Consider the following 19,673-nt stretch of genomic DNA (forward strand, 5'->3'; position numbering starts at 1 on the left):
CCCCATCTTATTAAATCTCAGAAACTGAACAGGATTCACCCTGGTCAATATTTGTATGGGAGACCACCAAGGAATTCTAGGATCGCAGCACAGGGGCAGACAAAAGCAAACCACCTCTGAATGTCTCTTGCTTTGAAAACCCCGAAGGGTTGCCGTACGTCAGCAATGATGACAGCAAAAAAGGGCCAGTACACTGAATACACCTGTGTTATGAACAATCCCCAAATACGTTAAAGGGCTTTTTGATCTGCATCATCTTTAGTCAAGTAATCAACCCATTCAAGTAACAAACTTAGCTGACTACTCACATGCCACTGAAAAGCAAACTATATGCATCGGTCTGATGGTGCGATGCTAAATAGTAATAATTAAATACACGAATCCTGAAGACAGTAGAGTAGACACAGATACTGAGGAAAAAGATGGTAAAGAAGCACGCCATCTACAAAAAATAGACAAAGAAATTCAGGTTGCATTCAAATGCATAGATAAGTTACCACTTATTTACTAAGCAAATTAGTTAATCTTTACCGCTTTTTTGCGCAGTCTTTGTAGAAAGGTATTACAGTATATGAAATCAGGCTAGTTAAACATGTCAGCAGGTAATATTTGGAAAAAACATGAGACAGTAGCATAATCTTCACCAAACTGAACATACCCAGCTCCTTAAGTCTCCCCTCGTAGGGAGAGATCTATCTCAGAAGTACCACAAATAGTGAAATCCCATGAATATTAGGGGTTTGTTGCCTAGCAAAACAATCAAACTGTAATGATTATGATGATGGTGTGGTGGGAGTAAAAAACAGAAAAACACAGAAAAGGGGGGTGTAGCGGAAAGTCTCAAAAATACAAGAGAAAAACCTACTATACTGAGGCTATGGGTGGGAATAAATACAGGTTGGAGACCATATCACACAACTGGGCCAAGAAAAAGTAAAGTCGCGAGTCATGAATCTGCAGATGGTCTACCCCCGTCTAAGTAAAATGATTTAAATGCAATAAATGCTTATTTTTTTTAAAAGTTCTACCTAGGACTTAAAGGGGTGCAACTACATGAATACTGGGTGGCCACGCTTTACAAATAAATGGTAATAATCAAAATCTCTATAACGAGGTCTCACGTAGCAACAAGGGTTGATCAAACTGACCTCTATGTAGAAATAGTTGTAAGTCTTTTCCGCCAGCTGTATGAAGACCGCAAACAGGGACAAAACCGGGTTGGTGCTGAAAAAGGTGCATTCCGACCACACAACAATGAAAGAAAATGCGGCCAAAACGATGGCAAGGATTCTGTGGAACCACGGCCGCAGGAGGCACTCCCAGTACCATTCTGGAAAAGGACAAGGACAGTTATCCCTTCCACATCACGACTTTCTCCATCACAGTTTTAATATACTGCAGGTTGGCATTAATTAAATTAAATGGGAAATTAAATGGGAATTTGGGGGAAGATTAGCAAAGCTGCAGACGACACGCGAAGGCCAACAGCCGGGACAGAAAAAGTTCAGAAACTCAGAAATGCATAAAATATACCTATAGTATTGTACAATATCAACTTATTTTATCTTTTAATACCAGAAATATACACAATTTCTTTTTGTGGGAAGGGGAAGGAAAGGTGATTGCAAGCTGCTTTAAGTCTCCTTAAAGGTAGAAGAAAGTGGTGTATAAAACCAAATCTTCTCAGATCCTAGTCTGACACCTACATTACACTGGCTCTTTGTTAGTTTCTTTGTGTTTTGGATTGGGGGTGGGGGATAATGTATTCCATGATCAGCATTACAGCACATACCAACAGTTGGTGTATAGAGGTACTGGATAACTTTGTTTTCAGGTTCTTGAGGCTGAAAGGTATGGACAAACTGACGCGCGGTGCTGGTTTCATTTTTTGCTACGTCCTCCAGGTAAAAGGCTTGCTCCAAAAGAATTCGCCACTGGACTTGCGTACGACGATGCCTCTGAACAGAATATATTACCTGACAAAACAAAGGCAGTGTTGTTCTTATTTATGACATTAGCAGCAGGCAGGATGGGGAAATATGAAACAGTAAATACGCTGTACCAGCAAATTACTCAGATAAACCCAGGAATGAGGAAAGTTCTGTGTTTGGAAAAAAAACACTTGCGAATATAAGGTGTGCACTTGCGAATATAAGGTGGGGATCAGTTGGGACAATTTGGGGTGGCCAACCTATGGCACTCCAGATGTTCATGGACAATTCCCATAAACCCCTGCCAGCATGGCCAATTGGGACTCTCTCTCTGTAGGATTTTATAAGGTCTTTGAAACCTGAACAGGCTGACTTCCTCTATCTCTTGCTTCTTCATTTACCTGGCAGCTGCCCTCAACATTCAGTTCCTCGTGGAAAAAACTCAATCCCGTATTAAGCTGTTTTCTGGGGGTTTTCTCTTTTGGTTAGTTCACAAAACACACACACACAAATATGTACCTGCGGGTGGCATGTTTTTTCTGCTTTCATGATCAAAATGGGAGCCAACCACACTACCGTGAGAACAGATACAAAAAAGAAAAAAAGAACCCCGTGCATGAAGACATAATTTCTCTTTTAAAGCATTTGAAAAGCTGCCACTTTGATACGGGCAGGGAGCTGTTCCTGTTGGCAACAGACAATAGGATTCCCAATAATGGTACAAATTATGGATGGAAAGGTACTAGTTTGAAGTCACAAAAAGAACGTTTAAAGTAAGAGTGGTTCACCAGTGGCATCAGCTCTCTAGGGAAGTGGCAAGCTCCCCCTCTCTGGCAGTCTTCATGCAGCAGCTGGACAAACACTTTAGGGATGTTGTGGGTTTTCCTCTGAAGATGCCAGCCACAGGTGCAGGCAAAACATCGAGAGAAAATGCTACCAGAGCACAGCCATACAACCCGAAAAACCCACGACACCCTAGTGATTCCAGCCATGAAAGCCTTCGACCATACTTTAGGAATGCTTTAGGCTGGATCCTGCATTGAGCATAGGGTTGTACAAGATGATGAGTATGATTCCTTCCAACACTATGATTCTATGAATTTATGTTCCCACTCTCAAACGTAGCCTTTGTAACATATAATTACAACCTCAGGTACTTGTTTTCCATTTTCACTTTTTTCATTTCCCATTTCCTCAATTAATGCAGATATTACTGTCTGTCTTCCTTCCAAAATTGGGGTAGAATATTTTTTATATCTGTTTTCATATCTGCTAGTCGCTCTGAGTCCAGCTGTTCACTGATATCACGTCTAACAGTAATTAAAAAACAAATTAAATATTTATCTGCTGAGCTATATCACGTCTGTTTGCAACATAGTACAAATTTTAAAAATGTCTTTCAATGATTATATAGGTCAGATGTTCAGCTTATCTAGTTTAATGAGCAAACTGCTTTGCAAAGACTATAGAGAACTCCTAAAGTCAAAGCAATGTCTCTTTGCAGAAAGCAACCAAATGGATTAAAATGCCAGGCAGCTGCTATGCAGATACCCCGACTAATTGATTATGCAACTTCAGTGTTACATACATATGCTAAAATGGATGGATTCCACTTAACACAAGCAAATTACACCTGCAAATTGCACCCTTAACACTTTTAACCAATGCAAATGGTCCTTTCTCCCACCCTGGATGTTTCACAGGTATATGAAAGAAAGCCACCAAAAGAAAGCCACCATGGTTAACAAGAGAGGTTGAGGAAATTATCAGAAAAAAGAAAATGTCTTTTAGAAAATGGAAGTCCAGTTTGACTGATGAAGAATATGAGAGGGAACACAAATGGTGGCAAAAGAGAAGTAAGTTAGCTATAAGGGAGGCAAAAAAGGATTATGAGGAACGCATGGCTGCGAACATCAAAACCAGCAACAAACAGTTCTTCAAGTACATCAAAAGCAGGAAGCCAGCAAGGGAAGCGGTAGGCCCGTTAGATGACAAAGGAACAAAGGGTGTGCTAAAAGATGACAGGGAGATTGCAGAAAAGCTGAATGAATTCTTTGCATCTGTCTTCACCCAAGAGGAGGTGAGGAACATTCCTGCACCTGAACCAAGCTTCTTAGGAGGCGATTCTGAGGAACTAGCGATGATAGTGGTAGACAAGGAAGAAGTTCTGGCAGCCATTGATAAACTAAATGCTACCAAATCCCCTGGCCCAGATTGCATTCACCCAAGAGTTCTTAAAGAGCTCAAGCATGAAATTGCTGATCTTCTCACTTTAATATGCAACTTATCCCTGAAATCAGGCTCCATCCCTGAAGACTGGAAGATGGCCAATGTCACACCAATCTTTAAGAAAGGATCTAGGGGGGACCCAGGAAATTACAGGCCAGTCAGTTTGACATCTGTTCCTGGCAAATTAGTAGAATCTATCATTAAAGATAAAATTATTAAACATGTAGAAAAGCAAGACCTGCTGAGAAAGAGTCAGCATGGCTTTTGCAGAGGCAAATCCTGTCTTACAAACTTACTAGAGTTCTTTGAGGGTGTAAACAGGCATGTGGATAAGGGGGAACCAGTGGACATTGTCTACTTGGATTTCCAAAAGGCTTTTGACAAAGTTCCTCACCAGAGACTATTGAGAAAACTCAGCAATGAAGGAATAAGAGGGGAAGTCCTCCTATGGATTAAAAACTGGTTGAGAAACAGGAAGCAAAGAGTGGGTGTAAATGGGAAATTCTCACAATGGAGAGATGTAAGGAGTGGTGTCCCCCAAGGATCCGTTTTGGGACCAGTGCTCTTTAACCTATTCATAAATGACCTGGAAGTAGGGGTGGGTAGCGTGGTGGCCAAGTTTGCAGATGATACCAAATTATATAGTGTGGTGAGAACCGCAAAGCGATCATGGAAGAGCTCCAAGCGGACCTTGATAAATTAGGTGAGTGGGCTAAGAAATGGCAAATGCAGTTCAATGTAGCAAAATGTAAAGTGATGCACATAGGGGCAAAAAATCCAAACTTCACATACATGCTACAGGGGTCAGTGCTATCAGTCACAGACCAGGAAAGGGATTTGGGCGTCTTAGTTGATAGTTCCATGGGAATGTCAACTCAATGCATGGCAGCTGTGAAAAAGGCAAACTCTATGTTGGGGATAATTAGGAAAGGAATTGAGAATAAAACTGCAAAGATTGTAATGCCCTTATATAAAGCCGTGGTTTGACCGCACTTGGAGTACTGTGTTCAGTTCTGGTCGCCACATCTCAAAAAGGATATTGAAGAGATAGAAAAAGTGCAGAGAAGGGCAACAAGGATGATTGAGGGACTGGAGCACCTTCCTTATGAGGAGAGGCTGCAGCGTTTGGGACTCTTTAGTTTGGAGAGGAGACGTCTGAGGGGGGATATGATTGAAGTCTATAAAATTATGCATGGGGTAGAAAATGTTGACAGAGATACATTTTTCTCTCTTTCTCACAATACTAGAACCAGGGGGCATACATTGAAATTGCTGGGGGAAGAATTAGGACTAATAAAAGGAAACGCTTCTTCACGCAACGTGTGATTGGTGTTTGGAATATGCTGCCACAGGAGGTGGTGATGGCCACTAACCTGGATAGCTTTAAAAGGGGCTTGGACAGATTTATGGAGGAGAAGTCAATTTATGGCTACCAATCTTGATCCTCTTGATCTGAGATTGCAAATGCCTTAACAGTCCAGGTGCTTGGGAGCAACAGCCGCAGAAGGCCATTGCGTTCACATCCTGCATGTGAGCTCCCAAAGGCACCTGGTGGGCCACTGCGAGTAGCAGAAAGCTGGACTAGATGGACTCTGGTCTGATCCAGCTGGCTTGTTCTTATGTTCTTATGTTCTTATATATACTCCACTTGCTTTACTTCCACCAGATCTTCTGAAAATGCCAGCCACAGAAGCAGGCAAAACGTCAGGAGAAAATGCTACTGGAACATGGCCATATAACCTGGAATACCCACGACACCCTGGCCGTGAAAGCCTTCGACAGTACATCAAAGCAAGTTAATAACTAGGAAAACATATGAAAGGGTTTATATGAATTAACAGTTAAAAACAATTAAAAACAGTTAAAAACAATTAAAAAAAAGAATAGCTCTAATTACATTCAGTTCACATGCTTCCACACAGCTATCTAGTTACCTGCTTGTGAAGTTTCACCAGACCTTTCTCTGTCGGGTAAGTATTAGGCCTTTCTTCAAAATCTTCATAGTCATCCATGTTTCTGCCCATTCTTTCTTGATACTCAGTGGGACACTGAAATGAAAAGGTGACACATGCCTCAAGTACACATTTCCAGCACATCATTGACATGATTAAAACCAAACTTTCAACAAGTGACAAAGCAGGTGACAGCCCATTTATCCACCCTCCTTGCCGCCTGCCAGCTTCTCGGCATCTCCAATATACATATTGTCCAGCTAGAGACCTATAGAGTTATCTGTGAATGGTCTCTGCTGAAACCATGTGGCTGGCAGTAAACCACTTCAGTGCCAGGCTAGAGCATCAGCAGTGCTAATTCAGCAGAGGGGAGTGAGCACCATGAAGGAGGTTCAAGTACTCATCTGTGCACTTTTAGAGAGCAGCAGTGGCGTAGTGGTTAAGAGCAGGTGCACTCTAATCTGGGGAACCGGGTTTGATTCCCCACTCTGCCACTTGAGCTGTGGAGACTTATCTGGGGAACTAGATTAGCCTGTGCACTCCAACACACATCAGCTGGGTGACCTTGGGCGTATCACAGTTCTTCAGAGCTCTCTCAGCCCCACCCACCTCACAGGGAGTTTGTTGTGAGGGGGGAGAAGGGAAAGGAGACTGTCTCCTTACAGGAGAGAAATGGGGGATATAAATTCAAACTCTTCTTTATGTGATGCCAAATTGTGTCTGAGTCTAAGGCAACGGAAGTGCAAGGAATTCATAGCGTTACTACGGCTCCTTAAAAGGATACTGTCAGCAAGGAAATTCTCTAGTATTGTCATACCCCAATAAATAGGAACTGATGGGCATGTGATTCCTGTCGATATCCCATAGCCCTTCTTCAGGAAATATTTCAATTGATTATCACCACCGCTTGCCTTCTGATGAGCACTTAGGAATTCCTGACTTTTCCCAAATGCACTGTACCTTAATGCTACCTTTAAAAAAATAAAAGCAACCCCCACAAGCACTTTTGCATTTCTCTCTACATAATGCACACATTATCTACTAATGATGTTTAAAGACAATTGCTTTGCTTTACAGTTGAATTAATTCAAAATAAACAGGGCAGAAATGGTATCTTTTTACATGCTTTGAAAAGGTAAAGGCGCAAGGACTAGTCATTACTGACTCATTGGGTGACGTCACATCATGATGTTTACTAGGCATTTGCAGCATCAAATATGTCCCCATCTTCTATTGTGACACAACATGTTGAAGAGAGATACTTACAGCACTAGGAAGAATTACACCATTCTATGAGAACTGATTTCAATGGACTTAGAAAGGTGCAACTCTGCACCATTAAAGGGCTTCTCTTTTTGTCCCCAAATGGAAGATCGGGAGATATTGTTAAAGTAACATCCAAATAACTGTGATGCTACATGTAAACTCGAATATTGCTTTTAATGCAGTCAAACAGAAGTGCAACATGACAAATGTGATAAGCGCAACCACAAATCCAGTTCTATGGTTCAACACACCAACAGTTTCAAAACAAAATATAATAATACATCAGTTACCTTCTTCAATATTGTGTCCACGCATTTCCTTAAGGGGTGGTTGTACTTAATGCTCTCATTCACTTTACGGACTTCCTGTATCCGTGACAGGGAAAGATCACAAATGAATTTATTTAACTTAACACATTTTATACTTCACCTTTCTACCTTGCAAGGTCTTCAGGGTAGTTTTTCTACATTTTTACTCCTCTCTGTTATGACATTCATGATTTACTTGGTAAGGTAAAAATGAAAATAAGCTTGTAATATTTCATAAAAGAATACTGTGGGATTTCTTTCTACCATGTGAAGAAATAAGTTTTTACTTCAGGTTTGGCAAAAACCCTCATGCACTTCTAAAAGTTCTTTTTTTCTCTCCTGGTAGAAGACAGGCAAGGAGGAGGAAGCCAACTGTTCAAGTAGCACCCAAGTATCAATCATCAAAGTTCTGGGGACTCTATTAGCCAACCCAGTTGAGATCTTAGCTGGAATCTGACATTTAGAAAAGACACTGAAAGTTGAGGATGCAAGCAAGTAATTTTGGGTCCCCAACATAGTGTCTGTGATGCCACGGTACCTGCCAACATCTTTCCTAGTGCCAGCCAAGTGTTTCTAGGAAGCGAGTTGGGCTAGCTAGAGCTTCTGTCCAGTAAGGCTTCCAATGGATCACTAGAGATTGCTTTGGCAGCAGCTGTCACCATAGCATAAAGATCTTCACTCTGTGTCTGAAGGTAAGCTGTGATAGCCATTTTGTGGCTGGCTTCACCTTCCGCAGCAGTCCTAGGTGCCATCTCAGCCTAGGGCACTTAGACCAGGGTGGGATTGGGGCCCTTTTCCTTCCCCGCTGCTGGGCTCAAATGAGGGGAGGCAATGCGGGAGTGGAGCTCGGGGATGGACTGGCCTGGCCCGGCCCTGCTGCTTCTCCTCGCCGCTGGACCTTTCGCCCTCATCCCCAGGAGCAAGCACGGGGCTGCAGCATTGCTCCCTCTCCTGTGGGCCAAACTGCCGTGGCCTGATGGGGGCATAGTTTTGGGGAGAGGGTGCAATTTGGGGGGGATGCACTTTAAGTACTTGCCCCGGGCACCAATTACTGATGGTATGCCACCGGTTCTTCCTGGCATGTATCTCAAAGCTGACTCCACAGTCACACATATGTCATTCAGAACAAAAACTGTTCTTGTTTTCAACAACAAAGCAAAAATCTCACACGTACGCCCTGAAGCAGAGTATGAGCTGGCTCCAATAACATGCAGACAGAATTTGGCAAATGAAGTGGATATTGCCTGCCTTCACTTTTATGCTGCAGCCTTCTGTGCCCCCCCCCCCCCCCCGGCCATTCCTGTGGCTTAGAAAACTCATGGGGATGGCATGGGATGAAGGACAACATATGTCTGCAGTGGGCAAGGAAAGATCAGTAGCAACTGTTTCCTTCTCTTCTACCCACGGATGTGATCTCCCACTCAGCATTTTGTAGGGCTAGCAGTTCTCTTGCCTCCATTATATCCTCCAAGTTTTCTTCGGCATCCGCCTTCTCGGTCATCAGCTTAGCAGCCTTGAAATAAGTCTTCATCAGGAGGTAACCTTTCTTCGCTCCGTTCCAATGAGAACGTGGAATTTCAACCAGGCCATAACCTAACAGCAAGACGAGAAGAAAGAGACCCCAAGTGTTTGCAGCAGCTATCCCAATGGTCTGAAGTTGGTTCCTGGAACAGAAAAGAGTAGACAATGCTTTAATGCACAATAATCAGGGAAAAAAGTTTGTGCAAACAGAAACAAGATCACACATTAATGAGGTGGATGTATCTGAAAAATATTTAAACCCATCCTTTTTTACCTTAACACTTTTAAATGCTAATTTCTCAACCAGCGACTATCTTAGCTACTTGTAAGACTATCTTACCTCAGATGTGAATTATTAAGTGGACTAAAGATCTAAAGTGTGTGTGTTTTTTAACCCATTCTGCTTCGACCTGCAACTATTAGAATGGGAAAAAACCTTCAGCAACACATTCCCACAGTGCAATCCTATGCAAAGTTACTCATGGGGCTTAGACTGGAGTAACTCTGTACAGGATTGCCCTGCCAGTCACTAAAGGTCTACTGGATTTAATGACAAAATACAAAACTCAAAGTCAACCTTTGCAGTCATAAGCAAATGCTTGGCTTTAATCTACCCAACCAGATAGATTCCAAAAGGTGACCTAAAATTCTCTTTTTTAAAAAATGTTTTTTTCAGAGTTACTTTCAAATGGATTTCCATAAAGTCCTTAAAATAGAGGAAGGGAAAGAAGTTTGCAAGTCACACAAAGGTGCCTTACAGGAGAGAAAGAAGAGGTATAAATCCAAACTTTTCTTCTTTGTCTCATGACAAATCACTTCTGGAACCATTTCAAAAGCAGATTGTGATATTGCGTGGGAGCTTGATATTCAACAAAAAAGATCCCATGGGAGAAGCTTTGGGTGTTACAAGTAGCTCCTTGATTCATGGCCTATTTTTTACCATTTAAAAAGACCTACTCAAAAAGTTTTGTTTGAGTTTCACATGTAATCATAAAAGCACTTAAAGACTGAGTCAATAACACAAATGCAAAGAAGAGAAGTGGCGACGTGATTACTCGGCCCTTATCCCAAGTATGTAAAAACAAGAAGCTTATTAATCTTACCATTCCAGGCTGAAGTTTGGATTTACGGCCACATATATTAAAAATGCTCCAAATATCAGAAGGTATGTGCCATAATAGATCGCATTTTCAATTAATGCAGTTTTAATCTTTCCAGTAATGGAAAAACCTCCTGACCTAGCATAGGACTGCATGAAGGGTAACAGAATCCTAGGAGTGAACAACAGAATTAAGCAAAACCATTTTATCCTTGGTTTTTTTATTTTTACTAGAAATTCTCTATATAACTTGTTCATTAAAAAAAAAATTATAGGTCCACCTTTCGGTCAAAAGACTGGAACTGCAATACAACTACCACATTTTTAAACAATTGTAAATAGCCACTAAAACAGAAAAAAAAACACATTTTTAAAAGTCCACACTGTTCTTCTTCAAAGCCAGACTATTAAGCCAGCGTGGTGTAGTGGTTACGAGCAGGTGGACTCTAATCTGGAGAACTGGGTTTGATTCCCCACTCCTCCACAATCTGGTGAACCAGATTTGTCTCCCACCCCCACATTCCTGCTGGGTGACCTTGGGCTAGACACAGTTTGTTCAGAACTCTCTCGGCCCCACCTACCTTACAAGGTGTGTGAGGAAAAGAAGGGAAAAGAGTTTGTAGGCCACCTTGAGTCTCCTTACAGAAGGGGAAAAGAATGGTATAAATCCAAACTCTTCAAACTCTTCCTCTTCTTAAAGCTACACATTTTATGAGTCATAACCCCTTCTAATGTATTTGAAATCGATCAGACATATATTTCTCCAAACACCACTATCAGTTTTGGGAAAAATTATGGCTGTCACTCCTGAAATTCCTATAAGAATCCATTCACAGGGAAAATGTCTACCTTGGCTCCACTATTGGCACTTAGCAAAGGGTACAAAGTATACCACTACTGTGTTCCCCCGAAAATAAGACAGGGTCTTATATTAATTTTTGCACCAAAAGATTCATTAGGACTTATTTTCGGGGTAGGGCTTATTTTCGGGAAATACGTTACCTTCACAATTCATTAAGGTGGGCTCTCGGCAGCCCCGTTGCTTCCCCGTCATGTGTGATGCAATCTGCATCCTCATTGGTAGGGAGCACCCTGCTAGATCACACCATCCTGATCTGTAACTACCGGTAGGGCTTATTTTTGGATTAGGGCTTATATTTTAAGCATCCTCCAAAAAGCCAGAAAAATCATGATAGGGCTTATTTTTGGGGTAGGTCTTATTTTCGGGAAAACACGGTAGTAGAGGTGAGCAAGTTCAGTGGGACTATCATGAAACAGACTAAACACAGGAGGGCAACTTATTTGCTTGCAGCAAAAAGAGCTAGGAAGATCCTCAAGATACCTCCTGCTTCCTTCTGAGCACAATTTAACTCAAGCATTTAGATCACAAACACACCCTTCTCACATTAATATACAGTACATAAGTATTGACCATTAAAGAAAATCAGGTGGTGGTTTCTTTGACCGTACTACCTAGAAATGATTCAAACATTTCAGAGGTTCCTCCAGTTCCTTACCATGTTAAGAACTGTGATGTCCAGTATACAACACGCCAGAAGACGGGCATGATTCCAGTAGGAATATAGCTCCATGGTTTGAAACACTCACGGTTTCTGCAAAGAAAGATTCAAAACAGATTTTGATTTCAAAGAACAACTCTTTTCCCCCAGAACAATATTTTTCATTGTATTGTCGAAGGCTTTCACGGCCGGAATCACTTTGGTGCTGTCTGGTTTCCGGGCTGTATGGCCGTGTTCTGCTTCATTTCTGACCGGCAGCCGAGCTTCCCAGCACAAATTTTTCATTGTTCCAGTAAGGATTACATGTTACTAACAAAACTACAAAGGAGTCATTTATACCCCATCTTTCTCCCTAATGGAGACCCGAAGCATCTTGTATCATTCACCTCTCTCTTAAAAGGTAAAGATAGTCCCCTGTACAAGCACCGTATCATTGCTGAGCCATGGGGCGATGTCACATCTCAAAGTTTGCTAAGCAGGCTGTGTTTACAGGGTGGTTTGGCATTGCCTTCCCCATTTACCTACACTTTAACCCCAACAAGTTGGGTACTCATTTTACCAATCTCTTAAGATTGGAAGGCAGAGTCAACCTTGAGCTGGCTACCTGAAACCAACTTCTGTCAGGATCAAACACAGGTCATGAGCAGAGCTTTTGGCTGCAGTATTGCAGCTTACTACTCAACGTCACAGGGCTCTTATTGATATATTTAACCTAATTCTAAAATGTAAGGCTGGTAATAGATGAAACTGGGTCCCAAAGATACATCTATTCCGCTTCCCACAGATTTACAGTTGTCATCCATTGTATTAAAGTTGATTTCAACTTCCAACTGGATGGAATTGCATGCTTGGATTTCACAAGCAATAAAAATAGTTCCCTTCCTAAGTGTCATCATGGTCACTGAGATCAATAAAGAGCATTTTTAATAATGCCATTTATATAACCCAATTCTGAAAAATGGAAGCTTAGAAAGCATAGCATGCTTTTCTTAACCAGTTTCAAGCAATTTTGCAAAGCTGTAAAAGGCCTCTTTCTTTGGCTGACAAAAAAAATTTGCTTTGAAAACAAGTGGAAAAATATCCACAGAATTATGAAAACATGTAAATTTCAGTTTCCTATAGTAGCAGAGTACTTTACATAAATAAATCTATGTATACAAGCACAAGCAGATTTCTTTAAAAAGATAGAGATGCCTTATTAAACGAGTCATCATTTTTTCATCCATAACTTGCAGAAGATATCTTTGGCCGATTTCCTACCGCGTGCCCAGAACCAGAGGTGCATTGGTTCAAAAAATCTTGTCCTGGCATGCTTCCTCTTGCCCCGAGCATGCTTCTCACTTTCCTTAGGCAAAGCGAGTGCACTTCTGAAGTGACTTTTTGCACCAGAGATGGACGAGGGCAAGGAACAGCTGGCAGTGGGTAATTGGCCTTCATGTCACACTGAGATGTTACTTTCCTTAAAAGAGTAACAAGCAGTTTATTGTTTGGCTGTTGCGGGTTTTCTGTGCTTTGTGGCTATGGTTTCAGTCCCTAGTGTTTCATCCACATCTACGGCTGGCATCTTCAGAGGAATGTCACGGCAAGATGCATTTCTGTCCGTGGCACAAAGTGAAGATGCTAGCCACAGATGCAGGTGACACGTTAGGAGCAAAAACTACCAGACCACGGCCACACAGTCTGAAAAGCCCACAACGGCCAGCTGATTCCAGCCACGAAAGCCTTCAGCGATCCATCATTATTGTTGGATAATCAAAACGTTTTCTAGTCACCCCAACTATTTTGTTAACATCTTATGCAAAAATAGCAGTTTTCTGTACCCGGAAGTGGGAGTTGACTGAGATCCATTGGTGATGCTACTTTCAGATGGACTAGAATTTACAGCATGCTTACATCGATTGTATATTGTCTAGAAAACAAAAGAAAGGTTGGCAGTTAGAGAAAATTGCAATTTTGGAGAATGGAAGCTGTAAAAGCACTTGTCAATTTAGAAACACACTTAAACCCAATGTTCGTTTTCACCTCAAAATCAAAGAACCTTTGTTGTTTGGATTTTTTTAGTATAGTTCTGCAGCTGCTGTTCACTGAATACTTCTGCTATGACAGATGAATGACAGTGAATGACAGCAGCAGAGCACAGGTTGGAATGGTTGGTGCCAGCTGGTCTGCATGCTCAGGATTAGTAGCAGGGTTTAGTACAGGGGTAGGGAACCTGCGGCTCTCCAGATGTTCAGGAACTGCAATTCCCATCAGCCTCTGTCAGCATGGCCAATTGGCCCGTACTGGTAGGAATCTGATAGGGAATTGTAGTTCCTGGGCTATCTGAGAACAGGTTCTATTTAGTAGGACCACACTGATGGTGGATAAAGCCCCACAGAGCAAAGGAATGCAAAGCAACAGGTTTTTTCAGAATAGGAAGAGCATAGCCATTCACTGTCTATTTTTTTTTTTGCCCTCAAGTCACAGCTGACTTATGGCAACCCCACAGGGTTTTCAATGAAACAAACTGTGAAGAAATGCCTCCTGCTTGAGCTTCAAAGGGAAATTTTAAAATACCCTTTTCTTTTCTGGGAGCACACCGCCAGCCCCACCCAGCCACCCTTTAGAGATGCTAATACAGGTAGTGAGAGACAATGGGATACTTGCTTCTCCAAGCAAGTATCGCAGATTTGTAGGACTTAAAATGATAGAAGAACATCAGGAAGAAGATACCTGGATCCAGCAGGAAAAGATTCCTTGGCCCAGACGACCAAGAACATAAGAACAAGCCAGCTGGCTCAGACCGGAGTCCATCTAGTCCAGCTCTCTGCTACTCGCAGTGGCCCACCAGGTGCCTTTGGGAACTCACATGCAGGATGTGAAAGCAACGGCCTGCTGCTGCTGCTGCTCCCGAGCACCTGGACTGTTAAGGCATCTGCAATCTCAGATCAAAGAGGATCAAGATTGGTAGTCATAAATCGACTTCTCCTCCATAAATCTAACCGAGCCCCTTTTAAAGCTATCCAGGTTAGTGGCCATCGCCACCTCCTGTGGCAGAATATTCCAAACACCAATCACACATTGCGTGAAGAACCCTAATTCTTCCCCCCAGCATTTTCAATGAATGCCCCCTGGCTCTAGTATTGTGAGAAAGAGAGAAAAATTTCTCTCTGTCAACATTTTCTACCCCATGCATAATTTTATAGATTTTATAGACTTCAATCAAGTCAAGGGGGTGGAGACTGGGAAGTGATAAAGTGAGCATAGAAGGGGGGTTATTCTGGCTGGACCAATGAAGGAGGCAGAGCTGCTGCCTCAGTTCTGCAAGTGGCAGCCTTTTTTACCATGTGCTTATCCAAGGAGCTGAAGGATTTATTCCAGGTAATGGAGAAGCTGTAGGCAACTGAAACATCCTAAGCTTAAGAGCCTGCCCTGTTTTAACAACTGACACAAGGTGTGCATAAACTTTTTCTTTCTTTCTGGGCTGTCCAGGTCAGAGTTCTGTATGTCTAATAGAGAGAACTAGGTCCTTTGTGTAAGGAATCAGTATAGTCCAGGCCAATAGTAACCGTAACAGTTCATTTATTGGTAGGCAATCATGATCTTCTACAGACAATGCGAAATCTGACCAGACTTCCCCCAGCCGCCGCTTTTACGGGCGAAACCTTTCCCGCGAAAATCCAAAACCAAAACAACCCAGCTTTCCCACCAAGATAGAGATTCACACAGAACAGAAGCCAAAGATGGCAAGCACGCAGCTATGTTGAGACAGAGATAAAGACTGACCTGGGCACAACGCCCGGAGGAAGGAATGTAGACTCAAGGTTAGCTTCAGGCTTGTCAAGAAACCGAAGCAACCTTACACTTTGTATAGATCAGGGGTGTCCAACTCTGGTGCTTCAGACGGCCATGCCAGCAGGGGCTGATGGGAATTGTAATCCATGAACATCTGAAACGCCTGAGTCGGACACCCCTGGTATAGATGCTACAGCAAGAAGCCTTAAAATTGACTTCACTTTTATATACATACAATGCTGTTCTTAACACAAGTAGATATACCGGTAAGGCTAGGATCTAATCCAGAACACAGTTAAAATAAAGATGAACAATACTCACTTTGTTTCCTTTCTAAGATAGGCAAAACAACAACATAAAAACAGCAACAAAGATCATTCTAATTTTTAAAAGCTGGGATTATAGGAAAAATCAAATTTTAAATAAATTCGTTCAACCTTTTACAATGGGATTAACAATATAAAACTGTCTAATGCAACCAGGGATTATCTGCAACTATTCCAGCCTAAGCCGCTTTATGCCTGCTTAACCCGTGAAAAGGGAAAGACTAAAATGAAATTCCTTACCGTAGTGACATCCAAAGGCAATATAAATACTATGAGGAAGCAAAGATACCAAGCTAGAAGCGTGGCTACAATCACAAGTCTGTGTTGTTTCTTGAAGTCTCCATACCGATGCAATATGATCAAAGCCAGGAAGAAGACAAACACTATCTCAATGCCCAAAGCTGCACCACTCATTATTATCCACTGAGTCCAGCCAGGATGTACACTTCATTTATTGGAAAATTTCATAGCTGTAATTAAAAAACAAGACAAAACGGCCTTTAATTAAAAGCTGTGGCGCATGGTTAGCAATAAACAGATCGTCAGGGAAGCCAACAAGAAGAACTCAGCAAAACCTTTTTCCCAACCACACCCAACAAGCAGGTCCATTGCCAGTGTGGTGTAGTGGTTAAGAGCAGGTGGATTCTAACCTGGAGAACCCCACTCCTACACCTGAGTGGCAGAGACTTATCTGGTGACCCAGACGTATTTCTGTACACCTACATTCCTGCTGGGTGACCTTGGGCTAGTCACAGTTCATTCAGAACTCTCTCAGCCCCACCTACCCTCACAAGGTGTCTGTTATGGGGAGAGGAAGGGAAAGGAGCTTGTAAGCCACCTTGAGTCTCCTCACATGAGAGAAAGGTGGGGTATAAATCCAAGCTCTTCTTCAATCACAGTATCACAGCTACTGAGGCTTGTTCATACAATGAAAAAGCTGTGGGATTCACCAACTGTGGTTCCCCATAATATGGCAAAACAGCCCCGAATATGATAGTGATATGGCAACAAACTCTGCTGTGCAAAGCCAACATTCCACCAGGGCTTGCTTCATTTAGCTCACTGGATCTTTGTGTCTCCACATTTTGTGTTTTCTTGCTTTGACCAATAACAATGAGCATCCAGTAAGTGCAATGCTGTATAAGGTGCATAGCTCTCTGAATCCAAGCCAAGCTCTGAGTGCTGAAGTTAAGTCCCTCTAACAGCCACCCCATGACCACATCACAGATGTATGACAGCATACCATATACAATAATGATACCTAGTTTAATGCGCTTCCTGTCCTTTAGCAGGAAACTAAAATTCAATAAAAATATGTTATACACCAAGTTGGGTATTTGTTTCCCATCCAATTGGTGAAAGACCATTCACTTTAAGAAAGACAGACAAAGCAAAAAGCCCATCTGTCAGCACACATAGGACTGAGTAAAACTCAGGCGCTAGTCTGCCCTAACTCCTAGAAATTTCGTTACTTTGCCTACTGTTTTCAGCAATTATTTTATTATAGTGTGCCTCAGTTAACCTCAGGTTGAGGGCAAACTTATTTTGCATTAGAATATGGTTTCCTGTATAACAAATACATGTGCATGAAGTTCTTATTGTTGTCATGCCCCCACAGAGCCTTTGTTTATTTCCCCTTTAGTTTCCCCACAGTTAGTATGGGTTTAGCTATGTTTTGTACAGTATTCAGTAGGAGGGGGACCCAGATTAGTTCATATCCGCTAAGAAGCCCTAGGGCTGGTGTTCTATAGTAGCGAAGTTAATTACCCAGCAATAACCCGTCTGGTTTTGGCAGTTAGGGGCCAACGGAAGCTGGGTGACAGCGGCAGTTAGGTGCCAACGGAAGCTGGGTGACAGCAACAAGTTAGACAGTCCAAGACGTTATAGTCTCTTCCAGTATTTTACCAATGAAATCTGTGACTCCAAGACTCCAGAAGGAACCTGCAACAAAGTAACCTTTATTTAGTTAGGACCCGGGAGAGTCAGGGTCTGCCTCAACGTGTTACAATTAAAGCTTTAGAAGTATTGAACTGTGCTAACTGAGCTCAGTGGAGTCTTACATTCTGCTTTGGCGGGTGCAGGGCACCTAAGCAACCACCTGGGAGGCAGAACAGTCTAAAGCTTGAATGTTTCCAGCAGTTCCCAAAAAGGGCGAATTGAAAGTTCTCAGTCAGTGAGAAGCAAGGCAAGGAACCTTTGCAGTAAAAGGAACAAAGAAGATAGTCTGCCTCAGCAAGCAGTAGAGAGATTGGTTCCCATAAGCCCTAAAGAAGCTGGGCATAGGAAAGTTGAAGTCTTCTTTGCTGGGAGCACCTGTGCAAGCAGAGAGAGATTGGTTCCTATAAGCCCCTAAAAGAAAGCTGGGCATAGGAAAGTTGGAAGTCTTCTTTGCTAGGAGCACTGGCAGAAGAGAGAGAGATTGGTCTCTCTATAAGCCCTAAAGAAGCTGGGCCATAGGAAAGTTGAAGTCTTCTTTGCTAGGAGCACCTGGCAGAAGAAGAGAGATTTTAGGTTCCCTATAAGCCCTAAAGAAGCTGGGGCATAGGAAGAAGTTAAAGTCTTTACTACACTACAAGAGCACCCGGCAGAAAGAGGAAAGATTGGTCTCCTACAAGCCCCTCTAAAGTAGCTGGGCATAGGAAAATCTCGAAGTCTTCTTTGCTAGGAGCAATCGGCAATGCACAAGAAAGAGTAAAAGAAACCCGCTCAGAGCCAACGAAGCTCCTATTTCCTAGAAACAATGCTAGAAATAAAAAAGCCCACTACCAAAGGTATGTCAGCAGGTTTTACAAGAGCAAGATTGAATATATATCGAAGCCTCGATGGCTTTCGGATGCTCTGAAATTAATACAGAACCTCCTAGATTTTTTATCAATTTGGAAATTGCCTTGCACAAGAAGAAGAAGCATATTAAGTTGTAAGGAGGAATTTTACAAATACATTACGGAACTTTGGAAAGGCTTCAGCTAAAAGCTGCTATTCACGATGTCCCTCCTAGAAGCTGCATGAATACGTCCAGGAAGCCTTTAAATATCAAGACAAAGATGGAGAAAGGATCAGAGAGAAAAAAAGGCAAACTTTCTTGCTTTCTAACAATATTATATGTGGTTTTATCCAGCAAGTTTCAGGGATTGCAAGCAAGTCCAACAATCAGAGGAATCCCAGCAGCGCCAGTAGAAAAGAACAATCCACCAAAACCAACTGTAAGGCACTCGCATCCCTCACACTTGAGGAATAGGAAGAGAGGAATGTCACCTCACCTTCCAAGAAAGGTTACACCTTGAAAGTGCCAAGCAGGAGTGTGGCAGTAAATCTGCAACTAAAAAACCTCGCTCTTCCCACACACATCCCACAGAACAAGAGAAGCACCTCAAGGTCAGCCTGCTCAAATTATAGCAGGTGCCTCTTGTAGTTTCCCAAGAGTGGCTATGGAAATGAAGATCCTGGAAGCCAAAGCCTGAATTTTGCAGCGTGGCTGCAAAAGACAAAAGTAGATTTCTTTAAGGCGAAAACGGAAGAAATCATTGAAGAACAAGCTCGCTCTGAGAGCCCAGGAGGCGGCTGGACCGTCAGGCACAGTTAAAAGCCCAGGAAGCAAAAAGTAGAAGCAGCCTTGTCAACACTGAAACAACAAAGAGCAAAGGCAGAGAAAAGCTGATAACTTGAGAGCTCCAAGTTTTTTTGGAGCAAGGCCTTTAAAAAAGAGAGAGTTTATGTTACCTTCCGGCTCTGAGGAAATATTAGGAG

At 42.3% G+C, this 19,673-nt stretch overlaps 1 protein-coding gene across 3 annotated transcripts in view; it reads right to left on the reverse strand.

Annotated features, from left to right (window-relative positions):
• Nucleotides 1-19,673, reverse strand: part of LMBRD2 (LMBR1 domain containing 2) — a 40,830-nt gene that overhangs the window by 13,165 nt on the left and 7,992 nt on the right. For 2 of the 3 annotated variants that reach the window (XM_048503385.1, XM_048503384.1), the window contains exons 2-11: nt 16,167-16,396; nt 13,647-13,735; nt 11,824-11,919; nt 10,311-10,478; nt 9,140-9,350; nt 7,669-7,743; nt 6,095-6,208; nt 1,793-1,976; nt 1,149-1,330; nt 309-442 (exon numbers count right to left, since the gene is read on the reverse strand). In XM_048503385.1, the coding sequence (XP_048359342.1) occupies nt 309-442; nt 1,149-1,330; nt 1,793-1,976; nt 6,095-6,208; nt 7,669-7,743; nt 9,140-9,350; nt 10,311-10,478; nt 11,824-11,919; nt 13,647-13,735; nt 16,167-16,340 (1,427 nt within the window). In that variant the 5' untranslated portion in view covers nt 16,341-16,396. The remainder of the gene's footprint in view (nt 1-308; nt 443-1,148; nt 1,331-1,792; nt 1,977-6,094; nt 6,209-7,668; nt 7,744-9,139; nt 9,351-10,310; nt 10,479-11,823; nt 11,920-13,646; nt 13,736-16,166; nt 16,397-19,673) is intronic. The other variant, XM_048503386.1, reaches the window with a different exon arrangement.

The sequence above is a fragment of the Sphaerodactylus townsendi genome, linkage group LG07 (genome assembly GCF_021028975.2).
Source record: "Sphaerodactylus townsendi isolate TG3544 linkage group LG07, MPM_Stown_v2.3, whole genome shotgun sequence".
Classification (NCBI taxonomy): Eukaryota; Metazoa; Chordata; class Lepidosauria; order Squamata; family Sphaerodactylidae; genus Sphaerodactylus; species Sphaerodactylus townsendi.